This window comes from Pleurodeles waltl, chromosome 5, assembly GCF_031143425.1.
Source record: "Pleurodeles waltl isolate 20211129_DDA chromosome 5, aPleWal1.hap1.20221129, whole genome shotgun sequence".
In the NCBI taxonomy this organism is placed as follows: domain Eukaryota; kingdom Metazoa; phylum Chordata; class Amphibia; order Caudata; family Salamandridae; genus Pleurodeles; species Pleurodeles waltl.
Genome location: NC_090444.1, coordinates 410,480,763 through 410,504,867, shown reverse-complemented (window position 1 = coordinate 410,504,867; position 24,105 = coordinate 410,480,763). Strand labels below are relative to the sequence as shown.

Sequence of the window (24,105 nt, the reverse complement as noted above, 5' to 3'; positions counted from 1 at the left end):
ATTGCTTCCTTTGCAGAATATTTTCCAGCGTTTTCTTAGGAACCTAGAGACCCTGTAGATGTCATTGCTTTGTTGAACTTCAACAACCCCTAGTTCTTCATGCTTCCTTGTGAGGTAGGATTGCTATTAATCATTGCCTCTTTTGAAGGCTACCCCGAGGGCGATATTTCTGTATTGATTAAGCAGTACAGTGGTAATTTCTTTCTTGCATGATTAATTAAAACCATTACAAATTGAATCATATTTACAATAAGAAACTGATCATAGTTCTGTATATTAAAAATAGTTGAAAGCAATACATTCTAAACAGTAGAATGCCCCAAAATCAGTTCATCACATTACAAATAATACATCTTCATTACTTAAATCAAACTAACTTAATTATAGAAAGTGCAGTATAATTGGGCAGAAAGTCGATGGTACTCTTATGCAGCTAGCAGCCATAAAATGATTTATAAATTTTACAAGTTTGCAAGTCAGCTGCAATTGGTGGCCATCCAGACTCTGTACTAAACATGGCTGCAGGTTCTTATTTGGAGACTGTAAAGGGTTATAACTAGTAACTGCCTGTGAGCATTTATCAAGCTCCTGTCAAGACCAGTGCAGCCCTTTCCTATTGTGAGGTTAATTCCTTTATGGGAACATCTGCCATTCTATATGAGAGAAGTGTTTTAGCTTTAAATGTGTTGAGCAATTAGTCTTCAAGGATTGATGTTCGATTATTTGATCATATGAGTTTATAACCATCAAGGCACGTGTCAAGGTAGTGAATTGATCCTTGTCCTGCAAACACAAAAGCATTTTTACAGGTTTATTTACTAGCTTTTTAAACACCATATGAGTGGTTGGTGAGTCCCACAAGTTGTTAAAAATGTTTGTCATAGGTTGTAAAATGTAGGTCTCATAAATTCAGGTCAAATCCAGATGCCTATGTGTTTTTGGGGTGTCCCACATTCTTGCAGACTTTAATGAACACCCCCTGTCTGGCTAATTGTTGACCTGAAAGACCCTGCTCTAAAGTTATCTAAGTTTGTGACATGTTTTGAATACACCATTAGTAACCAGAGCTGGGATCATACGATTATCTAATTTTGGCTGTGAAATGAGCTGAGGATCATTTACTTGGAAAATATATAGACCGGTTTTTTTTGGTAAATAAGGTTGCTATCATGGTAGTTTGGAATCTTGACAGTAAGGGGTTTCTTGAGCTGTGATTTTATTTTCTTCCTGAGGTATTTTTTCATGACATATCATGGGTCACTGATGGTTGTGCAATTAAAATAATTATTCTAGAGCATATCAGATGGACTACAATGTTGCTGTTATTGAATAGAAAAGTATTCCTGCACTTTGTATTACCAGTCTTCTTGAAAGATTCTCAGAAGGTTTCCAACACTTAACTTAGGTCTGTTTAAGAATGAATCCGTAAAATTTTCTGCATTTGCTGACTATTATACCCTGCGACCAATCCTCTGTTTTCGCAGGTACTTGTATGTTTATTTTTCAGAAAGCCAATCCTTAGTCTTTTTTCCCAGGTATTGTTAATTGCTAATTTTGGAGAAGCACACAATGTCCTGGGGATCCTCAAATAACAATGCTACTAATTTTTTGTAATTACAGAATTCACACTGGTGAAAAACCATTCTCTTGTGATGACTGTGGTGCAAGATTTACACAGAACCACATACTCATTTACCATAAAAGATGTCACACAGGTAAGATTGTTTTTTAAGTTGGTGTTTTAATAAATGACTAATCCCACTTATATGCTGCCCAATAGATTGCTAAGGAACTAAAGTTAAAAAAGACAGATGACGTGAATCTTTAACCGAAGACAGAGGGTTGAAAAACTTCATGGTTCAGGACGTTGAAGTAATGTCTTTAGCACCTTGTGGACTTTTTGAAACACAAAATGTATTGTGAAACATAAATTGTTCTCTTTAGGCAGGATCCCCTCAATAAATGCCACTTCTCTCTCTTCATTGACTTCAAAATCTGTCTATTGGCCAACTGTATGACGGCATTGTCTTATCTTGCATCCTTCAGGTTCTCACATTAGGATCTCATTAGCTCAAGGAGACCAGAACCTGCCTGAAGAATTCCTGTACAGTTCTATGGGACATGCAAGCTGTAGCAAAGCAAGGTGTTATGCTATTGGAAGAGAGGTCCCAATGGTGTGAGACTGGCTCAGTTCTCACAAAGCCGAAACAGTCTAGCTCCTCTTATCTAAATTGGTTTATGCAAGTGTTACATTGCATATTCTTCATAGCGTGACATAACAAATTCTATCTCAGAGGGAAAAAATATGTGGTACGTGTGCAACAATTGCATTAGAGTCATGTGGAAGTTTTTTTTTTTTAACACAAAATTAGTTTGACAGTTTTATGCGATTTATTTCTTAACTGTAAGGTCAAAAAGAGAATAGTTTAGTAAGTAAAATTACTTTTAAATGAGGAAAACCAGACAAAGAGATCAAGCAACAAAAGAGAGGTTGTAAGAAGGCTCCTCAATTCTCCAGTTCAGGCCCACATCAAGTTGTCTCAGTTACACCTGGTTCCCAGAACACCTTAGCCATAGTTCTCAGTTACTGTCCTCTTAGAGCCTTCTTTACACCCTAGATTCATTAGGAGATGTACATGTGGAGGCTAAAGAAACATCCAGTTGTAGCTGGTCTACTGGTTCTCTCCCAAGTAGTCACAAATTCCTCAGTCTCCAGGAACCTCAGCAAAACACAGTTTCACTGGTTATCGAGTTTCACTGGAATGTATCCTTGCCATTGACCCTATACAGTGCTCTGTTGTCTTTGGGAATCTTCGCTACATACAAATGCCACGCAAATACAAACCTGCATACATAGATTCACATTGGAGACTCTCTCTCTCCAGTACTCTGGCAGAAATCCTTAAGAGCAGCATGCAAAAGGTATTCATTGATAAGTACAGGGCAGTTCTTTCTCTGAGACGAGTTATCTGGTTTCTTTTAAAGACAAAAAAGTTCTGTGACCTGAGAAGACCAACCTTGGGTTCTAGCACTTTACCTGCAGATAATATTTTTTAAACAAATGTTATTGATTTTTCATCATGAAAGAAGAAAAAAGGAGATGGCACATATCGTCTTAAATTATTAAATCAGTGGCTGTTCCATTTCTCAGATTATACATAATGTGCCTCTGCAGTTATTGTCATATAAAGTAGTAAGGGACATAATTACATAGATGCAGGTGTAAAGGAAACTCTTAACTTACCCTATAAATCCGGTCCTAGGTTATCGAAAGTCAGTATTTTTTTAAAAGGAGAAAAAGGTAAATAGAAAATACATGGACAAGAACACACACCCTACCCTAACCCCAGCTAATCTTCTGTGCACGCAATTGGATGAAGTGTGTTATTATGTGAAGAGGCATAAGGAGGAAGGCAGAGGAGGGACCCTCGAGCGGTCCACATGGAGTCATATTCACACCAAGTAGACAGTTCAGCTCAGTTATACAATAGAAGTTGAGGCATGTAAGGTGGGGAGTCCAGGAAATGTGTCGGTGGGACCTGGGCTATTTCAGGAGAAGGTCCAATTCTCTTCTACTTGGGACCGAAGTGTGTCAAGAAGCGCATCCCACTCCATGACTGTAGGTGGCTTCCAGAGACCTCAGAGATACCAATATTTCTCCTTGTGTGGAGCCTGCCCCCTCAATTGTGCCCCAGCCTATAACTTGCTCACGCCAGACAGTCGCCAGTGGGAGCCGGGGGGATTTCCACTGCCTGGTAATTTGCTGTTTAGCTAGCAGAAGTGAAAGTTCCACAAAGCGCGACAAGGTCTCGGAGGTTTTAGGGTGCTGATACAATCCTAATAGGCAATGTTCCAGTGTGGTCCAATAATGGGTCCCGTGCTGTATCCACAAGAGCAGTATATATATATATACACCCAATAGGCTTACAAAGAGGAACATGACCATAGCATATGTACAAAGGCTGTTGAATCGGCACCTGGGGTATCCACAAGGCACTGCTGGGTAGATTTTATGTATCTTGGTATCTTAAGTGACATGAAGTAGGCTCTGTCTATCAATGTAAACTGGACAAATATGAATCAGAAATTGCAGGGAATTTTGGTAGGTTGCTCAAGGATAAAGTGCCACTCTGTGTCGTTCAATTCACAGCCTAGTTCATCTTCCCACAGAGCCCGGAGAGGAGCCAGAGAAATATGTAGATGTGTACGGAGGCCTCTATAAAGCCACTTCACTAGATGGCACCAGTACCATCTCGTATACTGCGTGCACAAAATAATGGGTTTCTGGATCCATCTCATACCTACAGATGCTTTTAACACTGTGTTGCAATTCTACTCAAGTAGATTACGTTACTGCAAAAACAGAGTCCCTTTTACTAAAGAAAAACGTCAGAAGTATGAATCGCTTGTGTCTATCTGTTCCTCTTTCAAGCTCCTCCCAATACTGGTCTAGTCCCTTCTTTCAATAATAAAGTAAACACCCCACCTCCCATCTTCGCTTTTTTCCTGCTGAGAATATCTCCAGTGATCTGAGGAACTGACCATTTATACAAAAATAATTTACGTTTGTGTCTCTTCCCTTTTAAAGAAAAATGTGACGTGTGTGTGTGTTTTGCAGTAAAGTGTGTTACTGTTTGTTCAGCCACATAAATAGGATTAACCTTTTCTTAACACTATTGCTAAGCTTCCGCAGGACAGCATATAGACAGAGTGCAGAAAATCCTAGTCTACCCTGTACGTTGATCTTTGTCATTTATGATTTTTTTTTTAACAGAAGATATATTTATATATATATATATATATATATATATATATATATTTTTTTTTTTTGTTTTGTTTTGTTTACTGAAGCACGTGACGCATTCAAAGGCAGACCAGCAGGATTAGTTCTTGGGCTTATGTGTTTTTCATGAGATTTCGAAAAGAGGGCTCCTGGCTAACAAATGTTGCACTCATCATCATACTGAAAAAGACACTTATCAGCATCTCCTAGGTTGTACAATATGCTTGGATGTTGCATGCATACAAAGTGGCTTTAAAATATGAAATGATGATCTGGTGGAAATTTGTGATTATAGTTTAGTTACAATATCTTGTTTTTTTGTAGACCGTAGTCTGGTGGATAAGATGAGTAATAGTTTGATTCTTTCCTTCATTTTCTTCTTTGGAGCATCTTCTGTAGCATAATTTGCATCCGTTACCAGTTCTAGAGCGGCAGGAAATGATACTGCAAGCAAAAACACTAAACTGCAATTCGGATTTAAGTAGGTTAAAAATGCAACTAGGTTTATTAAATTTACAGGTTAATAAATGGCATTTATCTGCTTTTTAATTGTTCAGAGCTCTGACGTATTCCTTTCTGATTCTTAGTATCTTTTGTGGATCCAATAAAAATCAGAAATGGCTGTAGACCTGTTAATTAGCCTGTAGATGACCAGGTTTAAAAATCACTTATTTACTCTATTGCTACCATTAAGAGGAATTACTTCATGGCTAGCCGTAAAAAAAACAGAACTACTCATAATCAGCAAGCATTTTGAGGCACTTGAAACTGCAAAAATGTATTAATTCACCCAAAGCTATAGTGCTGAGGGCAGCTGTACATTTCGGGTTAACATTACTGCAACTCTCACTCTGCATGCCTCCTAAGCTAACCATAGTTTTACACAGTGCTATCTCCGGCCTAGGCTGACTTATATGGAACCACTTATCCTTTTCTCTCAATTCAAGTTGCAATCAAAACATTTTTCACCCACAAATAAAATCTCAACCTACCTATCCACATGAAGTCCCCTGAACCTTTTTATATATGAATACATTCTTTATCATCGAACCTGTTTTTTATAACTGCATTACCCTTCATTTACAGATTTTGGAAATTTGGTGTAGTGCACTAAGTAAATGCAATCATTCTGCATTGGTAGCAGAATTACAGCTGGTGAAACAAGCAGTGATTAGGTCTTTTCAGAGAACAGAACAGTGTGTTCCATTACGTTTGTGAAGTTGTGCTGCCATGCTTCATTGCATCACTTGGCTTCCATGGGCCTGTATTCAGCATGAAGTTCAACTTGCTCTTGAAGTACTTTTACAAGTAAAATGTATACCTTCTGCTTATTTTTGTAGCAGGTTTTGCTATGCTGGTTCTTGACAGAGCCTTTTAGATCATTTTCAACCATATGGATGCATTAGCTAAAACAACTTAACTATGCTGAAAAGTAACAATTCTTCATTGCATTCAGGAACCGTGTAGTTGGAAGTACGGATATGAGTTGGTAAATGGGAGGCTATGTAGGGGTGGGTATACACTTCTGATTTCTGTAGCATTATTACTACGCATAGTTGCCACCAGTGCTTAATTTGTAAAAGGAAAGTGTACCTGAAGCTAAGCTCCGAAGCTGGACCAATTAAATGTTAGCATAGTGAATACCAAGTCTGGTAGTTTTGAATCCACCCCGTGCCCGTTTATCTCACTCCTGCAGGTACCTGCTTTCTTCCTGTGTCATTTTTCTTTTTCTTCCTCTGTCATTGATTTGTGTGTTTTCTCTGAGTTGCTCTTGGTAAATATCTGATGCAGAAACATAAGTGCCGAGCCCCAAAAATATTGTGCCATTGGCCTCACTGGCTCAAATTAAGCACTGATTGCCACTGTGCTGTATAGTGTAAAAGGATGCATATAATACAATTTACAATAAATTGTTTTTTAGCTCACACAGAGTAGAATTGGTTCTTGGCGTATGAGCATCAGCTACAGTGAAAGATGGCCGATTGAGGGTGCTGTAGGCTATAGATAATAGAGGCAGCACATGCTAACTTATATCCTGTACCCCATGCCTGGTGCAGTAGAATAAACATAAAGTCCATAATCTACTAGAAAAGCCCATATTCTGCACATACTTTTACTGCCGAGCACTTGGGCTGTTTTAAGACAGGGATGGGCCTGCATCTCCAGCTATGTTGCGCTTGGCTTCTTGTGGGCTTTTAATCTTGGCCATGTTGCTTTTTTCTTTCTAACAGATTTTGGTTGTTACTGGAAATATTAGGGAGATTGTTGCAGCATCCTGTGTAGTATTCCCTCCTATAATTTGCTGTGTAGCTCAGCCCATTCACCCCATTACTGTGTATCAGAATCTATTTGGAGCTTGCAAAATGCTCTTATCAAGTCTGTTGACTGCTACAATGTGGAAATTGAAGAGTTATTGTGCACTGTGAAATAGCATACTTGATAGCATCTCAGCAAGGTGGTTGTGGAAAACAAAGGGTAAAATGTCCACTCTAAAGTTTACAATTTGTTTAGATGATTTGGAGAAAGGCAGTGAAACAGAGGAGGGAGTGGTTGTAGTAGTAAACTTTTGTTGATGACTAAGGGATTAAACTTAAATCTAGCAAAGTGGAAGCAGAAATGTGAGGGGGGATGTGCGTTGGGGAATCGGAGGAAGGATAAGTGGTTTGAGATCTGTTTATATCTGAAATAAGATCTTTCAGCAGTGTTGACTGTTAGCAAGGCTTTCCTGCATGTTTTAAACAGCTGAGTAAAAATGTAAATAATTTTTTATCCTTCAGGTGAAAGACCTTTCATGTGTGAGACCTGTGGCAAGAGTTTTGCTTCAAAGGAATACTTGAAACATCATGACCGAATACATACAGGATCTAAACCATTTAAATGTGAAATCTGTTTCCGAACATTTGCACAGAGAAATTCTCTTCACCAACATTTGAAAGTTCACACAGGTATGGATGCAAGAAATAATCAAGCTTTACGAGCTATTTTCTTGATTAATGTCTAACGTATTTCTGCCTTCCAAGCCCATGGACACTAGGTGAAGCTGGCTGAAGGCTAAAGAGTTGTTTTGGATATGTTTGGCAAAACTGTTGCAACCATTTTGCTTTTGTTCCTCAGACATTTCTCATGGCTCTTTATAACGAGATCTTGATCAGATTCCTAAGCTTTGTATTTGTACTCCAGTTAAACAGATCACAAATGCTTGCTTATAGATAATGGCAGTTGTTATAACTATATACAGAGTCAACCCTATGTACAAAGAAATCCCAGATTCACTTGTGGTTACACAGCTTTTACTATTCTGTGGTGTTTTGACAGGCTTGGAATAATATGCCCACACCAGTTCAAGATTTAGTTTTCAAGTTTTAAATCATTTGTAAAATATATGAGGAATTCAGATGAATACATCATCTCTCCACTGAGATAAAAAAAAATAAGCACCCAGTAACATGAGCCTATCCACCAGATGATTAGACTTTTTATTCTATGAAGAAAATAATGCAGCATCAGAGTGTGTTGTTTTTTTGTGTTGTACTTTTTTATTGTTTTCAGAACCCGAAACAATATACACAAATGCAGACCACAGGTCTTCAAGACCTGCATAACGTGTACAGACGAAAATCTGTCGTAAGTACACACGTTAGGATAATAAACAGATTAGGAGAATATCTACATCCATGGCATACAGGTATTATCAGCATGGCGTTGGAAAAGAAAGAAAATAGTTACAGTACAGTGGTACAGGAATACACCAATACAGTTTCCTATTATAGGGAAACCAAGTAGGAAGAACACCACAACTCGATGGTGTAACTTTAGTACAGTATCGTTAGACCAGCAGAAGGACACAATAACATTCCAATATTCTCTCTCTGCTCTGCTCCTAACCCCAAAAGGGGACAGGGACAGATTTACCCTCCCAGAATATCCCCTCACTAGATAAGCAAGAAGGACAGGCAATAATGGAATGATATAGGAAGACGATGGATGATGAGGAGGGGATCTGGGAGACCTCCGGCTAGATGGTATGAGCTGAGGATTAAGAACGACGTCCCAGTGTAGTGTAAAAGAGAATAGTATCCTGCCCTTGGAATGGGGAAAGAGAGACCTGACAGGGGACCTGAATGTAAAAGTAGGGGGTGCAGAAGTGTTATAACTCCCCGGTAACAGTAAGGCAGGTAATGAGAATAGACATCCCCAAACGCTATAAAAAACAGATATGAAGTGATCAGAAGCGAGGGGAGGGGATTATCCTGAGGAGGAGGAATATACAAACCAGACTAGCAAAAAGAGAAGGGTGTCACTATGATTATATAAAAGAAAAAAACAAAGGTTTGAGAAAGACAAGCGTGCTAGGAGGAGAAATAGGGGAGAATAGAACAGGAGAAAGAATGTGAATAAGAATGAGAAGAAAGAAGAGGGGCAGAGACAAAAGTAGAAATGCGTACGAGAAAGAGGTTGATGACAATAAGAGAGATGTAGTAGCAGTAGCAGTAGTAGTGACCAAGGGGAAAAGAAGTACACAAAAAGGGAAAGGGGGCAGAACTGAGGCCATAGAATAGGCGAACCGATGGTGACATGAAAAGGAGAAGAGGATAATGAAGATGAGAATGAAAAAGACAGGGGCGAGGGGAGGGAGCGGAACAGCCTTGATAGAGTGCATGCTTGCATTCAACGGAGGTCTTTACTGGATCGGAAGGGATATAATTAAGCAATGCGTGATGGCAAGTGGTTCAAAGAAGCGGGGCTCATTCCGGGTAGTTTGGTTGTGACCTCTCATGGAAAGGACTCAGCTCGCTGGCCCGGAGAGAAAGGGCGACCAGGTTTGTAAAACCACATCTGCTCTATCTTGCAGGTCATATATAAGACGTTCGCGGGAGGCCGCCTGATACATTGCAGTAATCCATTTGTCAAGGGAAGGAACGGCTGCTGCACGCCAATGCCTAAGGATACATAGTTTTGCTGTGGCTAGTGCGGTGTGCAATAAACGGCCTTGTGGTGGGAGAGTTCATAGAGCCCTCCAATGTTGTGTAGTAGTAAAAGGGAAGGGGTGAGGAGGGGCGGCAGGGGCAACACTTCCCTAAGGGTATTCCCCGTTGACAACCAAAAAGGCTGAATGGACAGACAATCATGTAAAATATGGGGAAAATCACAATGAGCGTGCGGGCATCTCCAGCAAGAGGCGTGAAATAGTAATCCTGCAGTGCGCAGTTTCTGGGGGGGGTCCAATACCAATCATGCAAGGTTTTAAAAAGACAAAATTTCAAACGGGCCTCTCGGGCACCCCGGTCTCTGGCCTCAATTAAATCTGCCCGGTCTTCTAGGTCGTAGTTGATCTGTAGGCGCGCCTGCCACTCTCGGAGGAGAGATAAGGGTATTTACAAGGGGAGCATGCCCAAGACATATAGAAATCTTGGTAAGGTCACCATTCGTACCGCCTGCACTCTGCTCCACGTAGAGAGGCCTAAATGATTCCACTTCTCAAAATCCCGTTTCATATTGCTAAGCAAGGGGTCCAAATTGTCCATCACTATTTTATCCAAACCTTTGTTAATGTTAATACCCAGGTACCTAAGACGTGAGTGTTTCCATTTGACCGGGAGTCCTAGCACTGAAGTGCTGACTGTTACGGGGGATAATGGTAGTTCTTCACTCTTATCCCAATTTATCCGATAGCCCGAAAGATGTTCAAATTCCGTTAGAATCTCTCTAAGGGCCTGGAGGGAATTGGGCAGGTTGGTGAGAGTAAGTAGGATATCGTCCGCATATAGATAAATGACAGAACTTCCGCTTGGGATCGAAATTCCAGAAATAAGATTGGAGCTGCGAATAACCGCTGCTAAGGGTTCCACGGCCAAGAGGATTAAATAAGGGAGATAGAGGACAGCCCTGTCGTGTCCCTCTGTGGATCAAGAAGGTGTCCGAGAGGAATCCTCCGCAGTTTATCTGGGCCGTCGGGGAGTCATATAATAAGCGCACTCTATTAATAAAACTAGTCCTTAGGCCAAAACGTTTTAGAATTTCAAAGAGGTACCACCACTCTATTCGATCAAATGCCTTCTCGGCGTCCAATGAAAGAGCAAGGGCTTCCTCTTGCGAGTCTCATGCCGACCAGATAGCATGAAAGAGTGTGCGGAGATGATTCCTTGATGAGCGGCCCGGCACGAAACCCACCTGTGTGTGGTGAACTAGAGAGGAAATTAACTTCTTGAGATGAGATGCCAATATCCCAGCCAATATCTTTATATCCCCATTGAGGAGCGAAATGGGGCGGTAGCTTCCACACATAAGAGGGTCCTTACCTGGTTTGGGTAAGACTGTGATGGAGGCTTTGTTGGAAAGAGGGTGTAAGGAACCCGTCTGGTCGGCCACTCTGAATGCCTCATATAAGGCATCCACAGTGTCCGCTGCCGTCCGTTTATAAAATTCGGACGTAAACCCATTCTTCCCTGGCGCCTTATGGTATGGTAAATTGGCTATTGCCTGCTCGATCTCCTCCTTGCTGATGTCGCCCTCTAAGAGCGTTCTGCCTTCGGCCGAAAGACAGGGTATATTTACTCTCCTAAGGAAGGAGTCCAAGCGGTTAGTGTCCTCGATCGTTTCTGGGGTATACAGGGCTTGGTAATAACGGCGGAATTAATTTGCAATTGCCTGAGGGTGTGTGATAAGCATGTCGTCATGATTACGTATTGCTGGTATGGCCAGTGCTGCCTCCCTTTGGCGGAGTTGGGCGGCCAGTAGGTGGCCTGCCTTCTCTCTGTGTTCATAGTGGCGACCTTTCAACCGTTGTAATGCATATTCCGCTTGCGAGGTATAAAGGGAATTGAGCTCTATTTTGGCTCGTTCTAGGCGGCGGAGGCTGGACGGGGTGGGCGTTCGGGTGTACTCCTGGGTGGCCTGGGCGATACAATCTTCTAGTTTGCTGTGTTGGTCTCTCATTTGAGCATTGGAGATGGCCGCATCTCTCATGAGCTGTCCTCTAATGGTTGCCTTCGCCGCTGCCCAAAGAAGCTGGGGCGAGGAAACCGAGCCCTTATTATCCTGAAGGTACGTGGCCACATGTGCTTTAAGTTGTTCCGTTCCCTTCGGGGTTCGGTATCTGGGATTTGAAAGGCGCCAAGGCTTACGGCCGGGTGAGATCAACCCGAGCTCTAGGGTTAATAAAACCGGGGAATGATCAGACAGTGCGGCCGGAAGGGTTTCCGACATTCGGATCGACTGCAACATCCGGGATTGATCAAAAAGTAGTCTAGCCGTGATTGAGTCCCATAGACCGCGGAGACAAAAGTGTATTCCTGGTCGGAGGGGTGGGAAAGACGCCAGCAATCCAGCAGACCATGATCCGATAGGACATCATGTAGGAGGGCTCGGTCTGCGTTATTGCCCGCATCAAGACCGCTTGAGCGATCCAGGAGGGCGTCCTGAACAATGTTCCAGTCCCCTCCTAGTATGTATTGGGAGGCACCAATCTGCGTTAATAGACGATTGAGAGAGAGGAGGAAGGATCGTTTGGGACCTGTGGGGTCATATATGGAACCTATACAGCTTGAAGAAGAACCTACTGTCAGCTTGGCGAGGACACAACGCCCTTCCGGGTCGCACCATGTCTTAAGTAGCCGAAACTGTAAGGAACGACGAAGAAGTATTACCACCCGCACCTCCTCCCGAGCCCTGCGTTCCACTGTGTACGGATGGTGTTCCGCTGAAAAGCACCCTGCCCACCCAATTTCTACGGAATGTTTCGGATTCAGATGGGGAGAGGTGTGTTTCCTACAGTAGGGCTATGTCGGTGTGTTTAGAGCGGAGATAAGATAGGACCTTCTGTCGTTTGATGTAATGGGTCATGCCGTGTACATTCCAGGACATAACCGTGAGTGGAGTCGTCGACCCCATGAATGGACGTAGCGGGAGCCTAGCCAAAGAGAAGCAGTGTTCAGTGATAGAAAAAAGGGAAAAGAGGTGTTAGAGTAAGAAAGCTCCGCACAGGCGTGGGATGGGGGGGACAAATAAAGAAAAGGGGGAGATGTAAGTAAAGCCCTCGGTCACAGAAGAAAGAGAATCGAGCAGGTGAAGAAGCAAGTCCGGGGGATAAGGAAAATGCAAGGGGAACGGCAGAGGAAAGAAATGGAGAGGGAGAAACAGCCCCCAGACGAGCGGGGAAGAGCTAACGATCTAATAAGCTCAGAAGGGAGAAAAGAGGTGTAAAGATCTAAGAAAAAGAAAAAAAAAGAAGTAATAAGTAAGTGATGTAAGGGGAAAGCGATGAAAACAGCATAGCTCGCTACTGATTGTCCTACTAAACTGCGGGTCCGAACCTGTAAGGCCCACGCGCCGGGAGGACACCATTGGGGGGGAAGAGGCAGGGGGCTGATAGTTCACTGACAATCCAGTAAGTCCGTTAAGAAACCTCATTGTTAGACAATTTTGTGTGGCAGGGGTTAGGGCGCAAAAGACTAGGAGTATGAGGGCTCAGGTTTGGGGAGGCGGGACATGATGAATCATCAGATACGAAGTATTATTTAGGAGATAGGAAAGGTGTAGTATGGAGTATAGCGGGACATGGTGCGAAGGATTGCGGCGGGAGGAGTTGTATTCTCACTGGTCACCCAAGTGATTATTCATTATGTGGTGCCCCGGTGCAGACAAAGAAAGGGTGAGGGCTGTGTCACCTTCACCGCCGTCCAGGGCTATCAACACCAGGAGAGCCTGCTTCAGTGGTTGGCAGATGTACCCCCGCTATTATCAGGGGATAGGGGTGGGGGAGTAATCGCGCAACTCTGTCTAGGGGAAGTCTAGGGACGGCAGGTAAGCCCCCGGATAGCTTGATGTGAGTGCCGAAATCTTGTTGCGCCAGAGCACTGAGCATCCTTCTAATTTGACAAGGGTGGGTGAATAATTTACTGGGATAAAGCTAGCCTTTCCCTTACCTGGGATGTGAAGAATGCTGAGGGGACATGGGGGAGACTCGTCACGAGGGGAGGAGGCGACGTCCTGTGACCATCGTCCCGCAGGGGGATAGATTAGGAAATTCAGATGGGGGAGTACAGGGTTAAAATCAACACCCAAAGGTCAGCCACATGATGTGCATAGGATGAGTAATACCATACAGAATTCAATAATATTAAGGAAATGTCTCTTGTAGCAACTGTATCGGAGAAAATATGCAACATTAATTTAACAGGACGTTTGCCACCACTATGGCTTCCGCCTGTCCAAACGTTACTCTGAGCCCGCAACAGCAAAATATTGGCACTTAAAGCAGGCAAGGAGCATCACGTACCCATCACTGACGATAAGATTTTACATAGACCCAAATCCCCTCCCACCAGAGAAGAAGCCAGCAATTAGATCAGTTGAATTTGCCACTTAGCTGTCAGAAGGTGAAAGAATCTGGTGCCAAGTTCGTATCGGGAGGTCCTCCGGGTACTCAGGGGTCGGTGTCATGGATGTTCGTCGATTATTGGTTTCAAGGGAGATCAAGAGTTGTTTCTGCCTACGTCCTGTGTGTGGTCAATCACCGCTTGAAGGACATGATCACGACTGTCCTGAGATTTAGGTGATCGTTCATACATTCTGCCTCTTTTTTGTGAGGTTGGGCGCTGAGGTTGAGACAGCAGGGATGGAGTAATGAAAGCATCCCCGGCAGAAAGGGAGCCAGAGTCCAGGTGCATGGAGGTAGTGTCCATGGGGTGGGAGACAAGACTGTTCAGGAAGGAGCTGAGGTCTTCTGGTTCGGTAAAGTCTCTGGATTTGCCGTTAAATGTATTCCACATACGGGCTGGTTCGAAAAAGGCTGTAATTAATATCCAGGTGCCTAAGTAGCAGGCGGAGAGCCAAGAATGCCTTTCGTCTTTAGTTGGTCTGTTCATTTGTTAGTCTGGAGAAATCAGCCGCCACTCGTATCTCGTGACCCTCCACGGAGAATGGGCCTCGCGTTTTGGCTGCTGAAATGATCTGGCGGGCCTGCTCATGACGCAAAAAACATGCGATGATAGGACGTGGCTTGTCGGAGGTCGCTTTGTGTAAAGGGCCAGTCCTGTGTACTCTTTGGAACTCCAGCCGTGGCGTGAACTCCATACCAAAGAGGTCGGACAGGAGGGTTTTGAGAAAAGTCTTGATATCAGATCACTCCTTATGTTCCGGGATACCAAAAAAGCGCACATTGTCCCTGCGACTCCTATCTTCCAAATTGGTAATCTTTGCACGAAGGGACTGCGATTCCGCCTCCTGATCGGGCAGTGCCGCCTCCTGGCCTTCCACAGCCGTGAGACGTTGGTCCAAGTCATTTGCTGTCTCCCGAAAGCTAGCGATGTCAGCGCGAATGAAGGAGGAGGCCACAGTTAAATCTGTTATCTTTAAATCCATTGCCTCCAGGCAGCGTCCCACTGCAGCAATCTCTTGCAAAATGGGGTCTGTCACCTACAATGTAGGGGGTCAGCTGGTGAGGGCGCGGGGCAGGGAGGGGCCATCTGCGCCGCCATGGTTTTTGGTTGTGCAGTGGCCTCGGAGAACAACAGCTGGCGGGAGTGTTTACCTGAAGACTTCCCGTTTGGCTTTTCCCAACTGTATGAAGGCCCCAGAAAGAAAGTGCCTAGTAGAAACGTGTGTGTTGGGCCCCGTTCTCGCTTCTCTTGGCCTGTGGTGTAGTCGTACAGGCTACCGGGACTGCAACCGTTGTAGAAGGTTAATCCAGTAGGTTGGGGCTGAAGGGAGGTTTTCACATAGGAAGAGTAGTCCGTTGAACTGGCAATCCAGTGGAAGGCGTTCCCTCCTGCTCGTCTAAACAACCTGGTTGTTCATAGGCCCTGTCTCCGGGGCTGGCGGGAACAGTTCGCCCCAGGCCTAGGTCCACCTCAGATCGCCCACCTGATGCTGAACTGCGGGGCTAGGGTTTAGAGGAGAGGCGACCGTAGGGAGAAATCCTGAGGGGGAGCAGGGTAACTATGACCTCAGTTGCATCGCCGCTGTAGACAGGCAAAAGACCCTTCCCCACTCCACTGCCCCGTCGAAACAATCAGCCTTGTCGCCCTAACGAGGATCCCCCTGTCAGGGCTTCTGGAGAAGATAACCAGGTTAAACAAGGAAGAAGGCCCTGAATATGACTGTACTGCCCTCTCCTGTTTACATGCCAGAGGCGTTCCTGGTGAGCCTCACTTTACACAATGAAAGCTGTGGTGCCAAAGTCAATATTTCCTTAAGGAGGCCCACCATTCCTCTACGGGTTATGGGCCTTGTGTTGTAGGGCTCCATCATGGCTCCATTAACAAGCCAAGGTATTTGGCTGGGTGGGCAACTGGAATGTTGTACGTGGGTGGGGGAGGGTACACCCCCCACTCCTCACTTGTGGGCTCCGGTTGGATTGCACAGCACACGTCGTGAGGTGCTGGCAAGTGTGGTCGCTGGGGGTAGAGGTGCTTCCGGCCTCCGCTGTAGCCATGCACATCCCCGGTCCTGCTGCGCACACGAGGGCGCGGCTCGGCTCACCGCGTCAGGCCTCTCGCGGTCAGATGTCGGAAACTATTAAGACGGCCATTCGGAGCTGTGAATCCTCACGGGTCCTTGGCCCTATGCCTCCTGTGGGTCCGAGAAGCGGTGGGAGAGGCTGAAAGTGGAGAATGGCGCCTCCGCTGAGGCCCCGATCCAGGATGGCGCGCGGAGTCTCTTCGTCAGGCGGCCATTCACTCCGGTGGCCAGACCACACCCCCAGAATGTGTTATACAGTGTTAGAGTGCTCTTTTTTACAGCCTGTTGGGGTCTATTAATGTGGTGGATGAGTCCCACCAAATTAGTAATGTGTCTTGCTAGTTCAAACACAGTTTCAACGAGAAAACCTTTCCCTGCTAGGCTTTTTTCCCCAACTAGTGCTAAGCCTTATTTTGGCTACTTGGGGTAGTTTGCGCTTAGACCTCCGTAAATTTGGTCCACATAAGCTACCCATGCCAAATTTGCATCCTTCTTTCCCAACATCCTGGGGATTCTAAGGTACCCGGGGTTTGTGGATTCCCCTGGAGGGTAATGAAATGTTAGCCAAAATATAACAACATTTCCGGACGGGGGGTGTGTGCGGTGGAATAATGAAACAGTGCTGCAGAAGAAGCAGGGACCAGGGCACTCTGAGTCTCTATAATAGATACATAGTCCAAAATGAGTAGAGTTGCAAGGGGTGTTTAATCCAAGAACAGCCAACACGTGTTTCGTCCTAGCGGACTTTTTCAAGGCTGAAACATAAACAGATGGCAATTCTTATACATGAGATAATACAGTGTATGAGGATCTGTCACATGGATACACATTTTCGCACGAGGGATGAGCCCTTTAAAATACATGAATATACGACCAGAAAGGCGATACCCCATTGTTTAAACAAAAAAGCAGTTGTAATAAACTTTAAAAAAAAAAAAAATTCTTAGAACTTTTTTTGCGAACTTTGTTTAAAAAACAAAAACAAGGGGAAGATAGTGCACGTGAATGAAATAGGTGAAAAACACCTGAAGGTTCCTTTTTAATGTGGGTAGAGAAATTCCCCTTGTGCAATAGGGAAACATGCAAATAAACCTTACATTTCAAACTGGTGTCCAAGACAGAGATAGATGCATGCAAGGTAGGTGGCAGGAAAGAAGAAAAACCGTGTACGCAGGCACGAGTTAGAATAGGAGTACTACACGAACAGGTGGTAGTTACCTCATAGATTCAGACTTAGATGAAGAATGGTTTCACTAGGGCTGCTGTAGCCCCTAAAATAATGCATTGGTTCTAGGGGAAGCAATCAGATAAGACATGTTTGTGCTATTAAAATATCTTAGGCTGGAGTGAGCCACAGCTAGAATAAGCGGTAGGAGAAAGAAAGTAGTAGTAACCTACCCAATGTAAATAATCAGTCTTGCCATATTATGTGGCTAGTACTCCTGTCTTTGGCACTGTGCAACTTGCCGTATTCGTAAGTAATGGTCAACTGGTATATCCGTAGTTACATAAGATGATAGACACGGGGTCCCACTGGGCCCAACCTGTAAAGAGTGAAAATAAAAAGAGTGGGTGTGTCAAGAAAAAATTGAGATGGCAACTCAGGCTAGTAGTCCAGAAAAAGTATGAGAGCTGCTGCCTACACTCTCATACTTGTTAAAATAAACTGGGTAGTTACGCGTCTTCATCAATATAGTTGGAATGAGCTAAGCTACGCTATTATGTGTTCTCCTGGTGTTCGTGGTTTAAGGCTGAAAAAGACTAGAAAAACGATTCGTGACATAATAGCCGCCAGACAATGCAGGTCGTGGTAAGGGAGAGAAAGGGGCCGTAATGGCCAAACCAGAGAAAATTTATGAAATAAAAGAGCAATGAAATAAATAAACACCCACGTATCCGTCTCTCCATTAAGATTCATGAAGGACGTGGGTATGGTCAGTCCGGCTATATTAAAAGAGCGGGAGAGTCCAGACTCATTCTAATCTGGAATCCCCGTCAAAGAGTTTTCATCAAATTGGGCGAAAAAACGGGAAGGTCTGCCCCGTCGGGGTTCCCGTATTTAATACTCAGAAGGGATGAAGCAAGACGGAAAACAAATGCCGGTGCGGTTCAGCGGCTGCAGGGACTGGATTATGCATACCTTATTTCTTCCAGTCGCTATACGTTGATTAATGCATCCATTAGTGCGGAGAAGCGCATGGACAGCGCGTGATAACGCTGTCTCGTTGCCGGTGTAGTTCTGCGTACTGCAGATTATCGGCGTCTATATGCGCGCGCTGCAAACATGAAAGAAGGACTCCGGCCTAGTCCGATAGAGCGCTTAGGGAGCCCTAGGACAGATGGGCGTTAGCAGGCGCCATGTTGGTGGTATTCCGGGTCAAGTAGGGACTGTCCAAATACAGTTAGAGAAAAACCTTCCAAGAGTTTGAAAAAGGGGAGAGAGCTATAAAGGAAAGGACTGATGCATAGGTGAACGCATTATAGACAGTGTAGAAGATGAAGGATAGTAGAGTGGATGCGTGACTAATGTGTATTGAAGGATGAATATTACCCGATGCCAGCATGCTTATATAGTGTTGCCATTATTCAACTGTTTTCGGCAAACTGTGCCACATGAGTATGAGTGGCATATCACATATTTAAAAGTAGAACATAGATCTCTGTGTAGCGCAGACACAGTAACATTTTCGACACCAAAAAAGAAGAGACAAAAGTAAGTGAACAACCTGAAAAAGGACTACTTAACATAGCAGTTCTTAACATAAGAGATGAGATATGGAAAAAGAGATTGCTTTTCTTTTTACATTGTAGGAAAAACGCCTGTGAGTGGGGTGATAGTTGTAAATATGTTTTACAATATTGATAGAAAGGACACAATACAAAAGAAAAATGTGTCAACATATGCATCTAAAAATAGGAAATGTGGTTATAAATACGTCAAGTGGTATCCAGAGTCAATACAGACCAAATATAAAGGGGACAACATCAATTATATACAGTGAAGAGCATCACAAAAATAGAAGTAGAGCCCGCAGATGCTTATAGAAATACATGCAGGTCCTTGTGAATATTGAGGCCCTGTTCTACTGCCCGTAGTTTTATAATCCATCTACTCTCGAAGCGTCTAAGGGCCAGTGTGCGATTGCCTCCTCGGGGCATATTATTTAGAGAGTCTATCCCGTGTATGGTTATATCCAAGACTTTTCTTTGTCCATGTTGTTCATTATAATGTGATGCAAAAGGGTAGTTCGTATTGTGTGTTCTGATGGCTCTCAGATGCTCCTGGATTCTCTCCTTGAGAGGGCGGATGGTACTGCCTACATAGATGAGTCCACAAACGCATACAATGCAATACACCACATGGCTGGTGTTGCAATTAATGAAGTTTTTGATTTTATGTTCAACCTGGGTATTATACCGAAATTTCTGTGTTTTGTCCTTAATGTAATCACAGATGCTACAGTGTCCACACTTGTAAGTGCCTGGTGGCAATTTTGGTAGCCAAGTGCCTTTTTTGACAGAGGGCAAGAAGCTATGGCATAGCTGATCCCGTAAAGTGGTGCCCCTTTTGTAGATTATGCTAGGTTTCGTAGTCAGGCCTTTCTGGAGCACATCATCCGTTAAGAGCAGTGACCAGTGTTTGCGTATGGTTTTGAAAATTTGAGAGCTAAGTGCACTGTGTCTGATGATAAGAGAAATGCGTTTGTGTGGATCTTTCTTTCTTGGGTTCATAAGTAGATCCGGACGTTTAATTTTCAAGATCCTATTGCATGCCTTTTTAATGATCTGTGGGCGATAACCTCTGGATCTGAACCGTGTTTCCATGTTGTGTAGTTCTTCTTTGAACACCTGGTCCTCACTGCAGTTACGACGTATTCTAGTACTTTCTCCATAAGGAATAGCATCAATTTGGGGTCTCGGTGAGAGCTAGTAGCATGAAGTACTGCATTGCAAGCTGTTGATTTTCTATATAATTTGGTACATATTTTACCCTGTTTAATGTAAATTGTGAGATCCAGGAAGTTGATAGAAATGGGGCTGATTTCATGAGTAAATTTAATGTTGTAGCTATTGTTGTTTAGATGTTCTGTGAAAAGTGTAAATGCGTCTAGCTCGCCTGACCAAAAGACTAAAATGTCGTCGATGTACCTGCCCCAATACAGAATATGTTGCGTCAGAGATGGTGGACAGGTACGCCATACATGAGTTTTCTCTAGAAATCCCATGTAGAGATTAGCGTATGATGGAGCAAATTTGGCCCCCATCGCCACTCCTTGCATTTGGCGATACCATATGCCATTATGCATAAAAATATTGTTGTCCAGGACCATTTGTATCATGTCCATCAGCATGTTAGAGTGGTCTAGTAAGGAGGCATCCCTGGTGTCTAGATAGTGTTGTATGGCAGTGAGACCTTCTGATCTAGGGATGCTTGTGTACAGAGAGGTGACGTCTAGTGTGGCTAGATAATGTCCTTCCGTCCACTCAAAATCTGTAATTTTACAGAGTAGATCTTTGGTATCTCTAATGTAAGAGGGTAGATTTTGGACAAAAGGCTGAAGAAAGATGTCAATATATTCCGATAGTTTTTCCGTAGGGGAGCCAATGCCGGAGATGATGGGCCTACCCGGGGGAAACACACCCTTTTTATGGATCTTGGGTGCTGCAGAAGAAACTGTCTATTTTTGTTCCCACAAATGGCACTAGTGAAAGGTTTGTGGTGCTAAAATCACCATCTTTCCAGCTTTTAGGAACAGGCAAACCTGATTCAGAAAGCAAAATTTTTTTACACGGTTTTGGCATTTTACTGGGAGATAGCCCATTTTCCCAGTGTTTATGCTTTCAACCTCTTTTCAGTTTGTGGGGCAACTGGTGTGAAACCCACGGTGAATCCCGGAAAGCTATACATTCCTGAAAGGTAAAAAAAAATCTGAATTCAGCATAGGTTCATTTGTGTAGATCCTTCAAGGTTTTCCCCAAAAAACTAAGGGTTCATTACGGGTTTGGTGGTCTGTGGACCACCATGGTAGTGGTGGCGGTTCGACCGCCGCAACTTTGGCATTGGACCACGGCATTATGAGTTTGGCGTTCAGACCACCAGTGGACTGCCAGAACCGCCATAGTCAGTGCCGCGGGGACCGCGGCAGCCATTGTTGGAGATCCCGGCATTGGGATGGCAGTGGCCATTACGACCTGCAGGCCTGCCAAACTTTCAATGGTGATCTCATCGCCATGGAAAGCTTGGTGGTCAGGCAGGTAAGGGGCCCAAAACTGGTGCCCAAAGGTGTATGGACCCGTGGCAGGTGAAGGTTCACTGTGTCCCTTGCACAACGTGGTGCATGGACACAGTTTGCCTGTTGTGCCGACAGGTAGGGATGCATAGCTGGCGGCAGCTCCATAATACTGCTTCCCCCCGCCAGTCATGCCAGCCCGTGGGGAAGTCGTAATTCAGCAGTCTTGGGACCATCGGCCTGGCACCGTTCAAAAGACTGCCACCATGGCCGTCCAGCGGTCCGACCGCCAAACTCGTAATGAGGCCATAAGTGTTGAAATAAAAAAGAAAAAAGGAAAGTTAGTAGGTAAAACGGCCATTTGTGACAGTTTCCATTTGTAACTTCTTGTCACAATGGCTGATTTACTAAAGCAACAAACGATTACAAACGCTAGAGCCTTCCGATTGCGGAGATATACAGAGTTTGTGGGTTTTTCAAGAACTCGAGGTACCAAGAGCCAATAACCGAGCTGCACCTTGCAATGGTTTCTTATTGTGTTCCGGGTCTAGAGCAATTTATATAGTAAAATATAAAGAATGAGCAATAGGTATCAAGGAAACATGTATTTCCGAAATGGGCACAAGATACGAAGTTTAGAAGCAGCGGTTATTTACACATCTCTCAATTTGTAGGTACCCATAGTAGCATGTGAATTTGGGGGCATTTCTCAAAATGTCTTCTTTCTTTCACACTAGCTTACATATAGAAATCACAAAGGCAGACAAATAGAATTGATGATAACACGTATTCTACTACATACTGTTTGCCTAAGTCTCCTGATAAAAATGGTACCACATATGTGTGGGTAGGGCTACTACCCATGACAGGAAAGGCCCCAAAACGCAACATAGACGCATCAAATTTGTCCCCTGAAAACTGACTGTTTTTTGCAATGTGACTGGCTGTGGATTTTAGGCTCTAGCTCAGCCGGCACGTAGGGAAATCTAGCAAACCTTTACATGTGTGAAAAATAGAGAATCCAGGATTGGGTGACTTATGTGGCTCTCGACAGGTTGTTTTACCAAGAATCCCTTGCAAACCTTATACTTGGACTTAAAACAAATGTTTTCCTCACATTCCTGTGCTGAAAAGCCCTGGAATCTGTGTGAGCTACAAACTTCCTTCTACATAGCATTCCCCTTAGTCTTCTGATAAAAATGGTACCTCACTTGTGTGGGTAGGCTTAGTGAAACGCAAGACATTTTCCATACCAATTTAGAGAAATGGAGTAAAGTTATATACATTAATTGATATTCAAACAACAAAAATCCAATCAGTAGAACCAGAGATATGCACTTTTAACAAATTAAGTGAAACTAATGCCTAGAAGCACAAAGCACCAACTGTGATTATCTGGTCATGCCGGACTGTGACAAAGTCACAAGTTCAGGCCGACCACGATAGAGTACATGCCGGATACAGGGGCGATGGTAGGCCAGCTGAAGAAGAGTACTTTAAATCCTGGTTGCAGAGCATTGCAAGATCCTGCATCAAGGATGCACCGGGAAGCTAAGGCGATGCATGGACCTGGTGTGGAGATGCATCGTGCAGCAACAGTTCCTGGAAGCTTCCATGCAGAGTCCAACGTTGTCTTTGAGGATGCCGCGAACAAAGGCCTTGTGATGCGAAGTCTTATGTCGACGATCCATTGTGCACTGGCTGGTTCCGAAGAAGTTTTGGGGCTTGTGATGCGTAGCCCTGCATCGTCGCCGAGGATGCTGTCAACAAGGGGCTTGCGATGCGAAGGCTTACGTAGAGGGTGTGTTGCACCGCAGCGGTTCGATGAGGCTGCAGGCTGTGATGTAAAGTCCTGTATCACAGATGCGTCGCACATGGGTTTCAATGCAGAGTTTTGTGAGCCGATGCGTCACACTGCCTTGCTTCTGCTGGGACCATAGCTGGCAGATCACTTTCAGGCCCACTACCAAGGGTCCAGGACCCACTTGCGAAGATAACACTCACAGCAGACAGAGTCCAAGTGCTACATTCAAGGTGGTTAGAGCCTTATGTCCCTGTGGCTCTGGTCAGGATGCCAGCCAACCTGCCCTTGGAGTCGCTCTGGCAGTGCTCCGTTCAAGTTGCAGGTTCAGCCCTTCACTGAGACAGCTGGGCAACAAAGTGGCAGTCTCCTTCTTGCAGATGAGTATAGCAGTCCTTCTGAGTCTTCTACAGGTCCAGAGGCGTACTGAAAAATTGAATCTGAGAGTTCAATGTTTATACTTGGTGCCTATATTGAGTATGGAGAAGGTACTGAAGGGTTCCACCAACAGGGGTGCTTGGAATTTCTTGCATCCCTTCCTTAGCCCCTCATTGTCTTGAGTAACAATAAACTGGTGTCAAATCCTTTGTGAGGGTGTTCAGGCAAAGTTTTTATGATGTGCAAGTGTGATAGGTGATAGATCGTAACCCCCCCCTCCCCCCATCAAGTACGCATTGGCCAATCATGCCAGCGCCTATGGCCCTTTGTTTCACTGTCTGAGAGCAATAAGCAAAGATGAACTGTCAGTTACACCTAGGCATGTGACCTAATAATCAGGCTGCAGGCACCAAATGGTTAGGATGAGAAAATGCCAGCTTTCTAAAAGTACC

At 44.2% G+C, this 24,105-nt stretch overlaps 1 protein-coding gene across 2 annotated transcripts in view; it reads left to right on the top strand.

Moving 5' to 3' along the window:
• The window catches only part of GZF1 (GDNF inducible zinc finger protein 1), a 74,476-nt gene that overhangs the window by 17,143 nt on the left and 33,228 nt on the right, over window positions 1-24,105 (top strand). For both annotated transcript variants that reach the window (XM_069234170.1, XM_069234169.1), the window contains exons 3-4: window positions 1,621-1,715; window positions 7,561-7,728. In XM_069234170.1, coding sequence (XP_069090271.1) covers window positions 1,621-1,715; window positions 7,561-7,728 — 263 coding nt within the window. The remainder of the gene's footprint in view (window positions 1-1,620; window positions 1,716-7,560; window positions 7,729-24,105) is intronic.